Source organism: Oryx dammah, unplaced genomic scaffold, assembly GCF_014754425.2.
Source record: "Oryx dammah isolate SB20612 unplaced genomic scaffold, SCBI_Odam_1.1 HiC_scaffold_5, whole genome shotgun sequence".
NCBI classification, from domain to species: Eukaryota; Metazoa; Chordata; class Mammalia; order Artiodactyla; family Bovidae; genus Oryx; species Oryx dammah.
In genome coordinates this window covers 29,898,712-29,916,032 of record NW_024070189.1, presented here as the reverse complement: position 1 = coordinate 29,916,032, position 17,321 = coordinate 29,898,712, and the positions used below count along the sequence as shown (strand labels likewise).

Below are 17,321 nucleotides of genomic sequence, written 5' to 3'. Positions count from 1 at the left end.
ATAACTGCAGGGTTGAATGGGTTCTGATGAGGAGAGAGCTGTGACCAGCACAGCCCTCCCAGAACCTGTCTGCCCCATCTTCTCCAAGGATACAGTCCTGAGGTCTGGCCTGTGGGCTGCCTTCTCACATATGTATCAGTCTCAACACGGGCTCCATTCGAGCCCTGAAGATGGGCTCTGTGGGTGACAGGAAAGAGTTGGTGCAAAAAGGCCTTAGCATAGGAGGCCAGAGGGCAGTGTGTCCTGGAGTCACCCGCCAGGCTGCATCAGCTCCAACCTTGAACAAGTCGGGTAGCCCCTCACCCACCATCTTCTCATTAGTAAAGTGGTGATGTCCTCTCCCATGGGGCTGTTGGAAGGATGAATGAAGTCTTGTGGTTGGCACACAGGGGCGTGCATTGTTGGGGACCCACTCAGTGAATGCTCACTCACCCAGAGAGAAAAGGAAGGTCGAATGAAACCTGCCTCCTGCATGCAGTCCCCACGGGGAACATGGAGAGGAAGGACTGGGCTGGGGACCCCACCACCCTCCTGGCCCCAGTGTGCCTTTTGCATGCACTCGGACCTTCATGAGTGTCCCACGCTTCTTCTCTTTGCAGCTGAACCGAAGTGATAGCGACAGCTCCACCTTGTCCAAGAAGCCACCTTTTGTTCGAAATTCCTTGGAGCGGCGCAGCGTCCGGATGAAGCGGGTAAGATGGTCCCTTTGTTTCCCCAAGCCCAGTGTCCTTCACACACATCCCCTGATGCCTGACTGTTTCTCCTCAGCCATTGATTAGAAGAAAGCACTTGAAAGCATGGTAGTGTTTGCAAATGGAAGTTGGTGAACTGTAAGGCCTGGGTAGGCACTGGGGAAAGTGCCAAGGAGTAAATGTAACATAGTTTTTGTGACCAGTAAGTTAGATCAGGAGTGGGCATACTTGTGTAAAAATCAGAGTCACGAAGAACCAATCAACCCAAGACGTCACGGCTACCGATGAGAGCTTGCCTCGTGCAGGTCTCTGCTCCCTGTTTTGTCCAGCTCACTGAGCAGTTGAAGGTCCCTTGCAATAGCCTCCTTGCAGGAAGAGAGGCCAGGTGCCCCTGCCCCCCATGCCTCCCCACTGAGAGCTGACCTGGAAGCAAGGAGGTGCGAATGGGACTCAGTCCAGCCGGAAACTCCCAGGGAAGAGGCCCCAAGCTGTCCCTGCAGAGCAACCTGGCCTTTCCTTACGGAGAGCATGGCTGCAGGATGGGGGTTGGCAAGAGGCCTTAGGCCAAGGCCTGACTCCTGCTAGGGACTTTTACTAGCAGGGCTGCGGGAGGGGCAGGGGGCCCTCTCTACTGTGGGCTTTCAGCGCAGACTTGACAACAGTTCTGGTGAGCTTACAGAACTAGAAAAAACCCAGGAGCCAGAATGTCAGAAATAGAAGTGGCGAGAGCAAAGCAAAAATGCAGAGAAAGGAGAGCCGCATGTAGGGGCAGCCCCTTAGCATCTCTGGCAGGCCTGCTGCTGACCTCCAGCCTTGGGAGTGGTCCTGTGCCTGTCTGTACCCTGCCCCCACAAGTCTCCAGAAAGAACCGGAGACAGCAGGAGAAAGAAGGCAGTGCAGAAGAGGCTCCCTCTGGGAAAGGAGAGGTTGCTGGCTGCAGGAGAATGTGGGCATGGCCGCAAATGACGGGCGTCGTCCTGCCCCACCCCGTCTGCTGTGGCTGGCTGGCACTCCAGTCCCTGGAGCACCGAGTCACCTTGGGAGCTTGTTGATGATGCAGATTCCCAGGCCGCACTCCCAGGCTGCCTCATGCAGGCAGCTGTGGTGTGGCCCTGGAAGCAGCATTTTTATAGGCTCCTCCTCAGAATTCTGGAGCAGGTGTTCCGTGATCCACTCCTGGAGAAATAACACCGAGGAGCTCCTACTTGGTACCCCCTGCATGTCTTACAACCCCACCACCACCACACACACATACCCCGCGCCCCCCCCACCCCCCACCCCCGGCCACAAGGCAAGCCCCACGGAAGTTCCTGCTGCTTCACTTCCTCTTCTGCTCAGCCAAGGGGATGCCTTGCAAAGGGGACCCTTGATAGCTGGTCTGAGCCCATGTTCCCTTCAGGTCCTTTCTATGTCCTGAGGCACAGGGGTGTACAAGGGCTGGGCCAGGACCCGTGCACACTGCAGACCTTCCTCCACTAGCTGCCTGAGTGATGCATGTTGTGGAGAGGGCCACCTGGCAAGGGCCTGAGAGGACCTCTAGTAGCTGTGAGCAGTCCCTAGTCAGCAGCTGAGTGAGAAAATGCAAGGAAATGAACCCTACCCAGGACCTGAGGGAGCCTGGCTACAAATCATCCCTTCGTCAAACCCCCGGATAGGGATGCAGTCAGTCAAAACCTAGATTTCAGCCTCATGAGACCCTGAGCAGAGGATTCAGCCAACCTGTGTCTGTCTAAACTCCTACCCACTGAAAATGTGGGATAGTGAGTTTGCATTACGTTCAGCTGCTAGTTTGTATAATTTGTTATGCAGTAACAGAAAACCAATCCAACGCCCAATAAAGTGATTTTTTTAATGGTATTAATACATAAGACATTAACTATGAGACCTGTCCTCACTTCAGGCTGGTCAGCATGCTTTTAGGAACAAGAAACCACTCAATGGAGTGGTTCTGTGCTTTTCTAGGGTGACCATTGTCTAGTCTGTGCTTATAAATGAGCAAGGCCGGGAGATCCAGCTGAGTGATCTCGGTGACTCCAGGTCTCACCTGAAGATGCTTTTGCTTAGCTCTGCTGCCCCTGTACTATCATCAGTCATGTCCTGCTCTTCATGAGCTGGTGGACTGTAGCCCACCAGGCTCCTCTGTCCATGGGATTCTCCAGGCAAGAATACTGGAGTGGGTTGCTATTTCCTTTGCTCTGGCCCATGTCCAGTCTCAGAAACTTGTCTGGATATGTCGACGCAGAAAGAGGCAGAGCTCAGGCAGTAGATGGAAGCCAGTGAGAGTAAGGGAAGCAACTGCCTGTAGGGAGTGCGTGGGTGGGATCTGGACCCAGCTGCTTGGGGTGGAATCCCAGCTTCACTGCTTATAACATGTGTGATTTAACCTCTGGGAGCCTCATCTGCGCACATGATAACAGTCAGGACTTCATAGGGCTGTGAAAATGAACTTAGGTATTGGAAGTAAAGCACCCAGCACCATGCCTGGGATATAAAAATGCTCACTAATATGAGGGGTAAACATGGAAAAAATCAAAACAGGCTCCCAGGGGTTGGGCGAGCCTCACTTTTGGAATAGAAGCCCGCTGATGAATGAAGTAGGGTAAGCTGAGCTCCAGAGCAGGGGAGAGCACAGAGTCACTGGACCCGGCCTTGTACTAACCAGTCCAAACCATCCCCCGCAGCCTTCCTCCATCAAATCCCTGCGCGCTGAGCGCCTGCCACGCACCTCGCTGGACCTCGAATTGGACCTGCAGGCCACCAGAACCTGGCACAGCCAGCTGACTCAGGAGATCTCAGTGCTGAAGGAGCTCAAGGAGCAGCTGGAACAAGCCAAGAGCCACGGGGAGAAGGAGCTGCCGCAGTGGGTGCGGGAGGACGAGCGCTTCCGCCTGCTGCTGAGGATGCTGGAGAAGCGGGTGGGTGGCGAACCGCGGGAACACAGGGCGCGCCGCTGCAAGGGAGGGCGGCGAGGGCCCTGAATGGGTCCTGCAGTTCTGTGACTCACCGAGAGTGCTCCCAGAGCCCCTCAAGCTCATCAGCAAAGGCAGCCAGCAATCCCTCCCCCAGGAAACTTGATTAACTGTTTACTGGCTGCCAGGTCCTTTTGCTGCATTCCCGTGTATGTGTGCAAGCCCTTATTACTCACACGTTTATTCCAGCAGCTGGTCCTTCATCAGGCATATTGGGGGGCACTTTATCTACGCTGGGGCACACACTTGCACAGAGTAAATAAAAACGCTGACCTGCCCTCATGCTTGCCTACCCAGGCCCACAGAGCACGTTTCTCCAAAGGGGAGAGGAGTGGGTCCTGGCCGGGTTTTATCCTGATGAAGACGCCTGAGGATACAAGCCTGCTGGTGTCTCATCCCTAGCGTAGTGAGTTGGGGAGATCTCAGTGTTGCTCAAGAAAAGATATAACCACAAAGGGGCCAGAGCATATGATGACTTGAATTTGGGTGGCTGCTGCTTTCACACGTGTGTATTTGGGAAGGTCTCACACTGCATGAGACACCCCCACCCCCAGCCTCCAAAGGCAGCTGTTTTGGCTCCACCACCTAGAGGGGACTCCGGGAGTTGGTGATGGACAGGGAGGCCTGGAGTGCTGTGATTCATGGGGTCGCAAAGAGTCAGACACAACCGAGCAACTGAACTGAACTGACTGACCTAGAGGGGTGGAGGCCAGGCGAACTCCCAGGGAAAAAGGGAGTTGGAGAGGGGACCTAGACATGGAGATGATGTGACTTGGAGCACCATGAGAAGTCTTGGATTGGAGAACAAAGCAGCAGGAGTTTGGAGTCTTTTATAGTACTGGGGTTTAGCACATCTAGACTACCAGATGTTGGGTGCAGTTTTAGGGGGTATAGGTAACAGGCAGGCTCTAAAAGGCTAAAAAAAAAAAACAAACAAACTGCTATTTGAGCTTCATTTAAAACAATTGGATGGGTAAAAATTTGTCTTTGACACCAGTGGGCTCTTAGCTAACAGATCCCAGACTGTGGTGAAGAAATAAAACACCATAGGGCTAACACAGAGAGGCCATCTCTGACTCATTCCTTTCATACCTGCCCGGATGGCTGTCCATGGCAGAAATGACAAGCTTTTGCTAGTTTTCTCTGCACACAGCCAAGCAATGCAAGAGCACCTTCCAGAGGGTGCCTCACTGGATTGTTGGGAGAGCCCTTAGCTAAAATTCCAACTCTCAATTAAGGTGATAACATAAAGCAGGAAAGTGGTGCTGGGCTTCCTAGGTCTGGACTTGTGGGAGCCTCAAATTGACTCTAGTAAATCAGAAGTTCCCCAAACATTTATTTCTTTCTTGTTTATTATATCAGAATTATAATTGTTATTAAGAGAAAATAGAAAATTAGAGAAAGTTTTAAGGAAGAGAAGGAACTAAATATGTCTCTAATGGTAGCTGTCTATTACATTTATCTTGGAGCTTCCTCTTGCCAAGGCAAAAAGAGGTAAGCAAACAAGTATATATGTGTCCTGCCTTAAGAAAGCACCTACCAAGAAAACCTGACCTTTCAAATCGTTTTTTTTTTTTTAATAGTAAATCTATGACTATCTGATGATGATTCTGTTAAAGAGTCATTTAAATGGTATAGCTTCATTAACCAAAATACTGTCTTCATGCTATGTTTTCAAGTATGTAGAACATAGATATTTGAGGGCTCTCTGGTTTGCTCTCTAAAGTGCTTCCTTAGGTTTGTGTCAGGAGGGAAGGATGTATTGTTCCTCAAACCCTTGACCATAATTCCATGATTCAAAATTGGGTTTCTACGATTTCTTAGTTGTATGCCGTTAAAGCAGTTTCCTAACATGCCTGAGGCTTTGTTTCCGCACCTGTAATATAGATTATTATAAAGCCTGCCTTCCTAAGTGGCCCTGAGGAGCAGTGAGGTGACACGCATTTTACCAGGTAACCCTTGCCACCTCACTTCTGACAGGTGCACGTAGGTATTCAGTTTCCTGGCCCTGAAAACCTATCCTGTCTGACACATGTTGGGATCACTTCCCCTCGTCATCATTCACAATAAAGAGGAACAGGAAGCATCATGGTGCCTGTCTGGTGACCCTCAAATGAGTAGACTCCTCATTTATGCTAGAAGGGTCTCCACGGCTGGCCCATTTCTAGAGACCCTAAGTACTCTCTACTACTTCATTCTGCCCTCCAGATGGACCGAGCAGAGCACAAGGGAGAGCTTCAGACAGACAAGATGATGAGGTCGGCCGCCAAGGACGTGCACAGGCTTCGAGGCCAGAGCTGTAAGGAGCCTCCGGAGGTGCAGTCTTTCAGGTCAGCAAGTGGGCGCCTGGGCAGCCGGCCTTCCCCTTCCCACCCTGCCCTCCCAGCCTCGGCCTCCTCTTCATCTCGATGCTCCCTGTCCGTGCTCCCTGCTCTAGCAGAGCCCCACTCCTCTGTAGCAGATGTTTGTCCTCTGCCGAGTCTTCCCCTGTGATCTGTGAGCCCCGCGGTGCTCCCCGCCGGCTGTCTTTATCGGTCCTCACACAGCGCGACCTAATTTGTTAGATCCTTTTGTTTAATGGGTGAGCCACCTGCTCCGGCCTTTCCTCTTAGCATTCCCATCACCAGTAACTGCGGAGGATTGGCCGAGGGATAAATCAGCCTGGCAGTGGAAAATGCTTGCTGGGCCTCCCTAGCACTGCCTGCCACCTGCCAGGATCTCGGGAAGATTCCTTCTTGTCACCCTCTGACCCAGGCGTGTCCTGGGCCTCCCCGTTCACAGAGGGTTTTGCATTAGGTTTGTGCTGTCCTCTCGGAAAAGGTGTTCATGTTTGTGTATGTGCTAAAATGCATCCCTTTGAGGAATTTAAAGATGTAAAATATACTGTCATTTGTCTAACCACACTTGGACATCTTTTCATTCTTAACCAGCAGGGAATCTAAAACAGACCACCAGTGGAAATGGCCAAGGGCCCTTTGAGACTTCAGAGGCCCCTGATTGGAACTGGAGGTGGTTGTTCCTGCTGATGTTCCCCCAAGGCAGAGATTCTTGGCCAGGGGTGACTTGAGCCTCCGGGGAGGGTATTTGACAGTGTCTAGGGACATTTTTGATTGTCAGAACCAGAGGAGGACTGGCAGAGATGCTTCTGATGTTTTGTAGGTAGAGGCCAGGGATGCTACTAAAGACCCTACCTGCACAGGATTAGCCCCACAATGAAGAAATTATCCTGCCCATAATATCTATAAAGTGAGGTTGAAAAGCCCTGCTCTAAAGGGATGGCCTGGGACTTCCCTGGTGGTCCAGTGGTTAAAAGTCCACACTCCCACTGCAGGGGCCACGGATTCAATACCTGGTCAGGGAACTAAGATTCCACGTGCCTAATGGTGTAGATGGAAAAAAGAGAGAGAGAAATACATAAAGGAATGGCCTTTTTTACAGGGAGAAGATGGCATTTTTCACACGGCCTCGGATGAATATCCCGACCCTCTCTGCAGATGACGTCTAATCGCCAGAAAAGTATTTGTTTTGTCCCACTGATCACGCTGTGAACCTGGACTGTGGCTAAAGTTATTTATGTGGTGTTATATGAAGGTACCAAGTCATGAGTCCTCTAGCACTCTTGTCCATTTGAAGATAAACAGAATTTTTTAGTTTGGGTTCTATTATTATTAAAAAAAAAAAACAAAAAACACAAAAAAAAACAAAACAAAAAAAAAACCAGCATTACAATGACAAGATTGTATAGTTTGTATATTTAGGAATGTATTTTTGAGAAAGAAAATTTAAATGAACTAAAGCAGTATTAAGTTGCTGCTCTTCTTAAAGTTGTTTAGATTTTTTTTTTTGTACAGATCTACCTACTAGAGGTTTCACTGCAATAAGAAGTAATGTTTGAGGGACAGTAATCCTCAAAGGATGTCCTGAAGGTGTCACAGCACAGCTGACCTTTCCTACTTAACGTATTTTGTACAATGTTTTTAAAAAGATGCACGGGAACAGTGCAAGGATTCTGAGGTGCGTCCGTGAATCTTCACGAGCTGTGATGTGTTTTTATGTGGCCGCCTGACGTGGAGCGGGCAGCATGGGGCTGGCTGGTGACGGGCCTGCCCATGCTGGTCTCATGCCCAGTGAAGCCACTGACACGAGTGAGGGAGGGCTGTGGAGAACACCCTTCAGTTTCATCTCCATCAATAAAGTGGCCTTTCTGAACAAATGTCCTCACTCGCTTTTTCTCCCCTACCCCTCCCTTCATCAGTGTTCCCCTGGTTTTTGAATCTCCGCTTCCCACTCATTCCCTCCCAACCCATCCCCAGGCCAGGGAAGTTGTGGTTTTTTTTTTCCTTTTTGTTTGCTAATGTGCTCATTAAAGGAACAAATGTCTGCTGAGCGGGGACTGCTGCAGACATCAACTTGTGTGACTTCAACACCCAAGTCACAGAATCTCTTCCTCCGTCCTTCCTCTGAAGTGAGCACTGCAGCTGTCTTCAGAGTAGGTCTCACTACCAGCCGCACCAGAATCTTGGGCCAACAGAATTCCCTGGGGGTCCAGTGCTTATGAATCTACCTTGCAATGCAGGGGATGCCTGTTCCATCCCTGTTTGGGGAACTATGATCCCACATCCCTCAAAGCAACTAAACCCTCGCGCCATAACTACTGAACCCAGGTGCCGCCAATTGGAGAATCCCTGCATCTCAACAAAAGACCTCTCACAAGATAATGAAGATCCCTCATGCTGCAACTAAGAACTGACACAGCCAAATAATTAAACAAATATATTTTTAAAATACAGGGGTCTTCCCTGGTGGTCCAGCGGTTAAGAATCCATCTGCCAAGGCAGGGGCCATGGGTTCGATCCCTGGTCCAGGAAGATCCCACATTCCTTGGGGCAACTAAGCCCGAGCTCCACAGCTACTGAAGCCTATTCGCCCAGAGCCCGTGGTCCACAAGAGAAACCACCGCTCTGAGAAGCCTGCGTACCACAGTGAAGAGCAGCCCTGCTCCTGCCGCTGCTGCTAAGTCGATTCAGTCGTGTCCAACCCTGTGCGACCCCATAGACGGCAGCCCACCAGGCTCCTCTGTCCCTGGGATTCTCCAGGCAAGAACACTGGAGTGGGTTGCCATTGCCTTCTCCAATGCATGAGAGTGAAGTCGCTCAGTCATGTCCGACTCTTTGCGACCCCATGGACTGCAGCCTACCAGGCTCCTCCATCCATGGGATTTTCCAGGCAAGAGTACTGGAGTGGGATGCCATTGCCTTCTCCGAAAGCGTAGCCCTAGCTCACTGCAATTAGAGAAGACCTTTGCAGCAATAAAGGCCCAGAGCAGCCAAAGATAATAAATAGTAATTAAAGAAAATACAGACTCCTGGACCCCTCTCTCAACCATCTCTGGATGGCCCAGAGACCTGCTTTTATCCACATTCCCACGTCAGTCTTACAGTACAGTTTGAGGGACCCACTGGCCTAATATGAATGAGACAGAGGCAAAGTGGTACAGCCCCACCCTCTAGCAGAAAGTCACACAGGGGACAGTAATAGGAATGACCCTCTCCAGGGCACTGAGGACCACTGCTAGAGAGGTGATAGAGTAGAGACCCCTCCCCCTTCTTGAGTGCAGAGACTCTCCCCCACCTCCTTACTACATTCCTTACCTGGCTGTTCCTTGTGTATTATTCCTTATGTAGGAGGAAACTTTCTGGTGGCTCAGATGGTTGAGAATCTGCTTGCAATGCAGGAGACCCGGGTTCAATCCCTGGATTGGGAAGATCCCACAGAGGAGAGCGTGGCAACCCACTGCAGTATTCTTGCCCCGAGAATCCCATGGAAAGAGGAACCTGGCAGGCTACAGTCCATGGGGTTGCAAAGAGTGGGACAGGACTGAGTCCAGCAAAGTCCAAAGGGCACTCAAGTACTATGGCAGCAAACTCTTCCACTTCTATAGGTGTTGGCATGGTCCTGAAGCTTTACTTCTTTGTAACTCATTTATCTTTACAGTAGCCCTACCAGGTAGATAGTATCATGATCATTACTATTTTAGATCATTCCAACTTAAGTTACTTGCCCAACATCACACAGCTGGTAAGTGGTATAGCTGGGATTAAACCCAGAGTGTACTCTTAAGACTCCTCACTACAATGACAAGTTATCTTCACATTTCTGTCCCCACCAGCTAGTTCCCTCCCTGAAGGCATCCTATATTGCCAGTTTTCCTGTCTTTCCAGAGATAGGCAATGCATATACAATCTTACACATGTGTTCTTTTTTTCCCACCTGAAAGGGCATACTAACCAGACTATTTTAAGCCTTGTCTCTTCTCACTTAGGACGATATCTGTAAGCCATTTCGTTCTTTTTAACAACCACATAGTATTCCGTTGCTTGTTCGAATGAATTGAGGGACATTTATGTTGGTGCCAAGTCCTTGCTTTTAGAGCATCTAATTACTCTCTTTTTCATTCAGACTTTCACAAGAGTATGAGAGTATCTGTAGGTAAATTACTGCCTATATTTTTATCTTTTAAACTTTTTAGTTTATATTGGAGTGTACTTGATTAACAATATTTTGATAGTTGCAGGTGGACAGCAAAGGGGCTCTGCCAGACATATACATATACCCACTCTCCCCCAAAGTCCCCTGTGCAGAGTTCCCTGTGCTCTACAGTAGGTCCTTGTTGGTTATATCCATTTTAAATATAGCAGTGTGTACGTGTTGATCCCAAACTCCCTAACTATCCTTTCCCCGCCATCCTTCACCGCCTGGAAACCATAAGTTCATTCTCTATATCTGTGAGTCTGTTTTCATTTTGTAAATAAGTTTATTTGTATCATTTGTTAGACTCTACATATAAGTGATAACATACTTGTCTGTCTGACTTCACTTAGTATGATAATCTCCAAATCCATCCATGTTGCCACAAATGGCATTATTTCATTCTTTTTATGGCTAACTAGTATTTTGTTGTAAGTATGTACCACGTTTTCTTTATCCATTCCTGTGTTGATGGACACTGAGGCTCCATGTCTTGTTGCCTGCATTTTTCAAATGCTCCACGTAAAACTGTAAAAGTGCCTGTCAGTCATTTCTTCTCAGTATGTTTGCTGGCTTTATTAGGTGGCATGAAGATCAAGGATGTAATACGTTATAGGCACTGAACAGAATTCGGTCATTAATGAATGGTAGGGAACTTGTTATATTCTAGTAGAAATTATATTCTTACTATATTCTAGATGCTCCTGGGAATAACTCATGGTAGAAGTTTGTCCTATACCACCAGTAAGGCTTCTCCCAGGGCACTTGGGACTGGTTTTACATTTATCTAGGAGAACATGGTGAGTCATATATTTATAAGACTTCCCAACCATAAATATACATGAAGCTAATCAGAAGTAACAAAATGACCTCAGCTTAACATTATAAAAATTTTTACCACTTGCATTTACGTAGTTCATATTTTGGTTTTGAATCTGTGATCATGACGGTATTGGACACCTAGGAGCAGGCATCAGGCCTGTCTTGTGCACCCAGGGCCAGAGCAGTCCTGACAGATGGCAGAGCCTTTGTTTGTTGGGGATTTTTTGAGTCTTGTTTGTTTTTTCAGGGGTTTTTGACCTTTTGACAGGCTGTCTTGATAACCAATGATTTCATACAGAGTTTTCCAAAGCAAAGTACAGAAAGCACTGTTAGAGGGTTCCTCGGTGGATTTTGTATAATTATAATCATATGTTTATTTTAACTTGGCTATCGAACTCATGAATTCACAGCTACTACTCCTGAGGATGAGGATAAGCAAGCATTTAAGTTCAGAAAGAAATCGATTTAAAGATTGATTTAATTTAATTTCCTATCTTAGGAAATTCCCTGGCAGTCCAGTGGTTAGGATTCTGTGTTTTCACTGCCAAGGGCAGTGGTCGAACCCTGGATGGGGAGCTAAATTCCTGCAAGCCTTGTGGCATTGCCAAAAAAAATAAATTTTAAAAATCACGTAATCAACAAAGAAACTTATCTGACAGTGATTGAGTCAATATGTCTAGAATGGTGCTAGGTATCTGTAAGCTACTTTTCAACAACCATATAAGCATTCCACTAAATGAAATAAATTACTTGAATTAATTGATGGATATTTATGTTATTGCCAACCCCTTGCTTTTTCACACAGTAAGATGCCTTCCTATTGGCTTAAGGCCGGTGTGACACTGGGCCCAGGTGCTGTACAAGTGGGAATGGTGAGGGCCAGGGACCCTGGGGCCCTCGATGGCTTCCCCACCATCTCTCTGACAACAGGGGGAAGACAGGGAGAGGCTTTCACCTCCTGCTGGGTCATAACTTTGTCTTGGTCCCCTCCTCTCCTTTTCAGAAGTCACTCACTCTGTGCTTAGGGCAGTCCTCACTGGGAGCTGGAGGCTAAGAAAGAGGGCCTGCCCCGCTAGGGTTTCAGTATGCATGGTGCCTGATTTTTTCACTTTAGAATTTGTTTTCAGTTACTATATAATTATAGGTATTTAAAAAAAAACACCTCAAATGCTACAGAAAGATATAAAATGAGACACCCTACCCTCTGGAATCTACAATTAATAACTGTTAATCAGGTGGTTTCCACTTAAATAATTGACCTTTATTCCCTGTTCATCATCTGCAGGCAAGAGCTGTCCCCTCCCTGCCATAAAGATGAGGAGATTCTGCCACATATTTCCCTTTCTCCTTAGCAACACCTAATTTTTGTTAGTTACATGGTTATTTTTTATGTAGTTTAAAACAGACAGTCACATTTACATGCTCCTCGGCAATGATCATCCAGCTTCCTATTATGAGTTGATTTGAAAATAAAGAACTGTTAACAGCATTTACAGTGCAATGGTTGAAGTAAATATTATTCACTATGGAAACAAAGTATGTTGGGTCATTAAACTTTTGTTCTGGGAAGGAAAATTCAAAGATCCAATCATCTTTTCCTTCCCTATATAACCTTCTTCATTTCTTTCGCTCATACTTGGTTCATCATTTCTCATTCCCCGTGTCTTTATTTTTGGATTCCTAGTCCAAGAGCAAGTCCCATCAGTTCTACCTCCAAAATGTATCGTGACTCTATCCATTTTATTTTTCCCTGTTACAACTTTGGTTCATTATCCCTCACCAGGATCACTTGCAAACCTTCTGTATTAGTTTGCTAGTGATGCCATAACGGTCTGTCAAAGACTGGGGGGTGGCAGGCAGTGAGGGAGCTTCACCAACAGTTTATTTTCTCACATTCCTGAAGGCGGCGGCTGCTGCTAAGCCGCTTCAGTCGTGTCTGACTCTGTGCAACCCCATAGACGGCAGCCCACCAGGCTCCCCTGTCCCTGGGATTCTCCAGGCAAGAACACCGGAGTGGGTTGCCATTTCCTTCTCCAATGCATGAAAGTGAAAAGTGAAAGTGAAGTCGCTCAGTCGAGTCCAACTCTTCACAACCTCATGGACCGCAGCCCAACAGGCTCCTCTGTCCATGGGATTTTCCAGGCAAGAGTACCGGAGTGGGGTGCCATTGCCTTCTCTGTCCTGAAGGCTGGAAGCCTGAAACCAAAGGGTCTGCAGGCAAAGGTGATTATTTCTGAGGCCACACCCCTGACTTGTAGATGGCGGTCTTCTCAGTGTGTCTGTACACAGTCTTCCTTCTGTGTGTGTGTGTGCGTGTGTGTGCACGCGTGTGCGTGTGTGTCCTGTCTTATAAGGACACCGAACATATTGGATTAGGCCCCACACTCATGACCTCATTTAAATTAATTCCCTCTGTAAAAGCCCTGGTGGTGGTTTAGCCGCTAAGTCGTATCTGACTCTTAGGACCCCATGGACTGTAGCCCATCACGCTCCTCTGTCCCTGGGATTCTCCAGGCAAGAATACAGCAGTGGGTTGTCATTAACTTCTCCAGGGAATCTTCTCGACCCAGGGATGGAACCCGGGTCTGCTGCATTGCAGGCATACTCTTTACCAATTGAGCTACAGGAAAGTAAAGGCCCTACCTCCAGATATAGCCACATTCTGAGGTACTAAGGGGTCAGGCCTTTGACATATGGATTGGGGAGAGAATACAATTCACCCTGTAACAGCTCAACTTCCTTTTGAAAGACAGAAATCTGATTTTTCTGCTACCCCATCCAATGGTTCACGCTCTGCTTAGAGCTAAATGAAACCGGCCCCCACCCCTATTGCCTTCACTTACAAATTCCTCTGTGGTTTGGTTTTGCCAATCTTTCCATATCCGCTCACACCCAATCCCTCTTTCTGCTTTCCAGTAAACCTAGTTCCTGTCCGAGACCATTCGCATTTGCTATTCCCTCTGTCTAGAACACTGCTGACTGAAGGAAAAAAAAAAACCAGCATGAGGGCTTTCTCTAGTTGCAGGCGGCACGCGGGCTCTCCCTGGGTGCAGGCGGCACGCGGGCTCTCCCTGGGTGCAGGCGGCATGAGGGCTTTCGCTAGTTGCAGAAAGCGAGGGCTGCTGTTGGTTGTGGAGGGCAGGCTTCCCACTGTGGCGGCTTCTCTTGTTCCCGAGCGCAGGCTCTTGGTGCGCGCTCCAGTACTTGCAGCACAGGGCTCAGTAGTTGTGGCCCTCGGGCTTAGCTCCTCTGCGGACTGTGAAATCTTCCTGGACCAGGGATTGAACCCATGCCCCTTGAATTGGCAGGCAGGTTCTTATCCAATTATACCACCAGGGAAGTCCAGTTTTTAGGTTTTATTTACACTTTTTTTTTGGTCGAACCGCATCTTCACTGTGGCACGTGGGCTTAGTTGCCCCCACAGCATCTCAGATCCTAGCTCCCTGACCAGGAACAGAACCTGTGTCCCCTGCATCCTGAGTCCCCTCAGCGTTCACTGTCCAGGGTGGCTGTCCTGCGATGGCCTGGCAGCTGCAACGTCCTTCGCTTACTGATATGGCAGGAGACATTTTTCATTCACAACCCTCCCATTCATTACATTAAGAAACAGTTTTTTAGCAATGTCCTGTGACAAACTGGGTTATATGCAATTCAGGGTGTAGGAAGACATTCTAAGAGGGGTTAGGGCCTGGGCACATGAGAAGAATCTATTTACAGATTTTTAATTTTTGTATACTCTTTCCTAAAAAATTTTTGCTTGCAAAATCAGTTATCCGATTCTCTTTTTATAGCTCTCTTTCCTCAGAGAAAGGCATAACACTCCTCCCACTGCCCTGGGTGTAAACTAACAGGAACTGAACTAGGTATACTTTGTCAGGAAGAGATTTTCCTCTACCCTCGAGGTTCTCTGGGCTTCCCTGGTGACTCAGCTGGTAAAGAATCCGCCTACAATGCAGAGACCTGGGTTCGATCCCTGGGTTGGGAAGATCCTCTGGAGAAGTGAACGGGCCCCTACTCCAGTATTCTGGCCTGGAGAATTCCAAGGACTGTATAGTCCATGGGGTCGCAAAGAGTCGGACACGACTGAGCGACTTTCACTTCACTTCACTTCTAGGTTCTTTGAGCTGGCTGGTCTAAGAATTAAATGGACATGAGACAGTTTCAGTTCAGTTCAGTCGCTCAGTCGTGTCCGACCCTTTGCGACCCCATGAACCACAGCACGCCAGGCCTCCCTGTCCATCACCATCTCCCAGAGTTCACTCAGACTCACGTCCATCGAGTCAGTGATGCCATCCAGCCATCTCATCCTCAGTCGTCCCCTTCTCCTCCTGCCCCCAATCCCTCCCAGCATCAGAGTCTTTTCCAATGAGTCAACTCTTCGCATCAGGTGGCCAAAGTACTGGAGCTTTAGCTTTAGCATCATTCCTTCCAAAGAAATCCCAGGGTCGATCTCCCTCAGAATGGACTGGTTGGATCTCCTTGCAGTCCAAGGGACTCTCAAGAGTCTTCTCCAACACCACAGTTCAAAAGCATCAATTCTTCGGTGCTCAGCCTTCTTCACAGTCCAACTCTCACATCCATACATGACCACTGGGAAAACCATAGCCTTGACTAGATGGACCTTAGTCGGCAAAGTAATGTCTCTGCTTTTGAATATGCTATCTAGGTTGGTCATAACTTTTCTTCCAAGGAGTAAGCGTCTTTTAATTTCATGGCTGCAGTCACCATCTGCAGTGATTTTGGAGCCCCCAAAAATAAAGTCTGACACTGTTTCTACTGTTTCCCCATCTATTTCCCATGAAGTGATGGGACCAGATGCCATGATCTTCGTTTTCTGAATGTTGAGCTTTAAGCCAACTTTTTCACTCTCCTCTTTCACTTTCATCAAGAGGCTTTTTAGCTCCTCTTCACTTTCTGCCATAAGAGTGGTGTCATCTGCATATCTGAGGTTATTGATATTTCTCCCGACAATCTTGATTCCAGCTTGTGTTTCTTCCAGTCCAGTGTTTCTCATGATGTACTCTGCATAGAAGTTAAATAAGCAGGGTGACAATATACAGCCTTGACGTACTCCTTTTCCTATTTGGAACCAGTCTGTTGTTCCATGTCCAGTTCTAACTGTTGCTTCCTGACCTGCATACAGATTTCTCAAGAGGCAGGTTAGGTGGTCTGGTATTCCCATCTCTTTCAGAATTTTCCACAGTTTATTGTGATCCACACAGTCAAAGGCTTTGGCATAGTCATTAAAGCAGAAATAGATATTTTTCTGGAACTCTCTTGCTTTTTCGATGATCCAGCGGATGTTGGCAATTTGATCTCTGGTTCCTCTGCCTTTTCTAAAACCAGCTTGAACATCAGGGAGTTCACGGTTCACGAATTGCTGAAGTCTGGCTTGGAGAATTTTGAGCATTACTTTACTAGCGTGTGAGATGAGTGCAATTGTGCAGTAGCTTGAGCATTCTTTTGCATTGCCTTTCTTTGGAATTGGAATGAAAACTGACCTTTTCCAGTCCTGTGGCCACTGCTGAGTTTTCCAAACTTGCTGGCATACTGAGTGCAGCACTTTCACAGCATCATCTTTCAGGATTTGAAACAGCTCAACTGGAATTCCATTACCTTCACTAGCTTTGTTCGTAGTGATGAGACAGTTTAGCAGGAGAAATCACAGAAACGTTTAATAATATGTATACATAGGGAAAACTCAGGAGAAATGAGGAACTCCTAAAATGGCCCAAACCCTCACCTTAAATAACACCTTCAGCTAAAAACAAAAGAGGCTATTGGGAGTAATGGTTTGAGAGTTCAGAGAAAAGCAATTCACATGGAAATGGAAAAGCAAGTGTTGGGTAAGTAAACATTTGAGATAAGTGGTGTGGACTGTGATCTCTAGGCCCTGCCAAGTTTCCCCCAGCACACCTAGCCCATGTTCTTTGCAGAGTTCACTGGAGGTAGCTCTATGCCAGGAACAGGCCCTTTATCTAAATTCCTTAGGGAGCTGGGGACTTCTCTGGTGGTCCAGTGGCCAAGACTACATTCTCAATGCAGGGGGCCCAGGTTCAATCCCTGGTCAGAGAACTAGATCCCACAGGCCACATCTAATGATCCCACATCCTGCAACCAAGACCTGGCACAGCCAAATGAATAAATATTTTTTAAAAAATAAATAAAATTCTTTAGGCAGCCAGTTCAATTCAGTCACTCAATCGTGTCCGACTCTTTGCCACTCCATGGACTGCAGCACAACAGGCTTCCCTGTCCGCCACCAACTCCCAGAGCTTGCTCAAACTCATCTCCATCAAGTCGGTGACAC

General features: G+C 47.8%; 1 protein-coding gene across 1 annotated transcript in view; it reads left to right on the top strand.

Annotated features, from left to right (window-relative positions):
* Positions 1-7,437, top strand: part of WWC1 (WW and C2 domain containing 1) — a 156,165-nt gene extending 148,728 nt beyond the window's left edge. The window contains exons 20-23 of the mRNA XM_040239437.1: positions 600-692; positions 3,374-3,607; positions 5,870-5,991; positions 7,100-7,437. Of these exons, the coding sequence (XP_040095371.1) occupies positions 600-692; positions 3,374-3,607; positions 5,870-5,991; positions 7,100-7,166 (516 nt within the window). The 3' untranslated portion in view covers positions 7,167-7,437. The remainder of the gene's footprint in view (positions 1-599; positions 693-3,373; positions 3,608-5,869; positions 5,992-7,099) is intronic.
* The last annotated feature ends 9,884 nt before the right edge of the window (positions 7,438-17,321 follow it).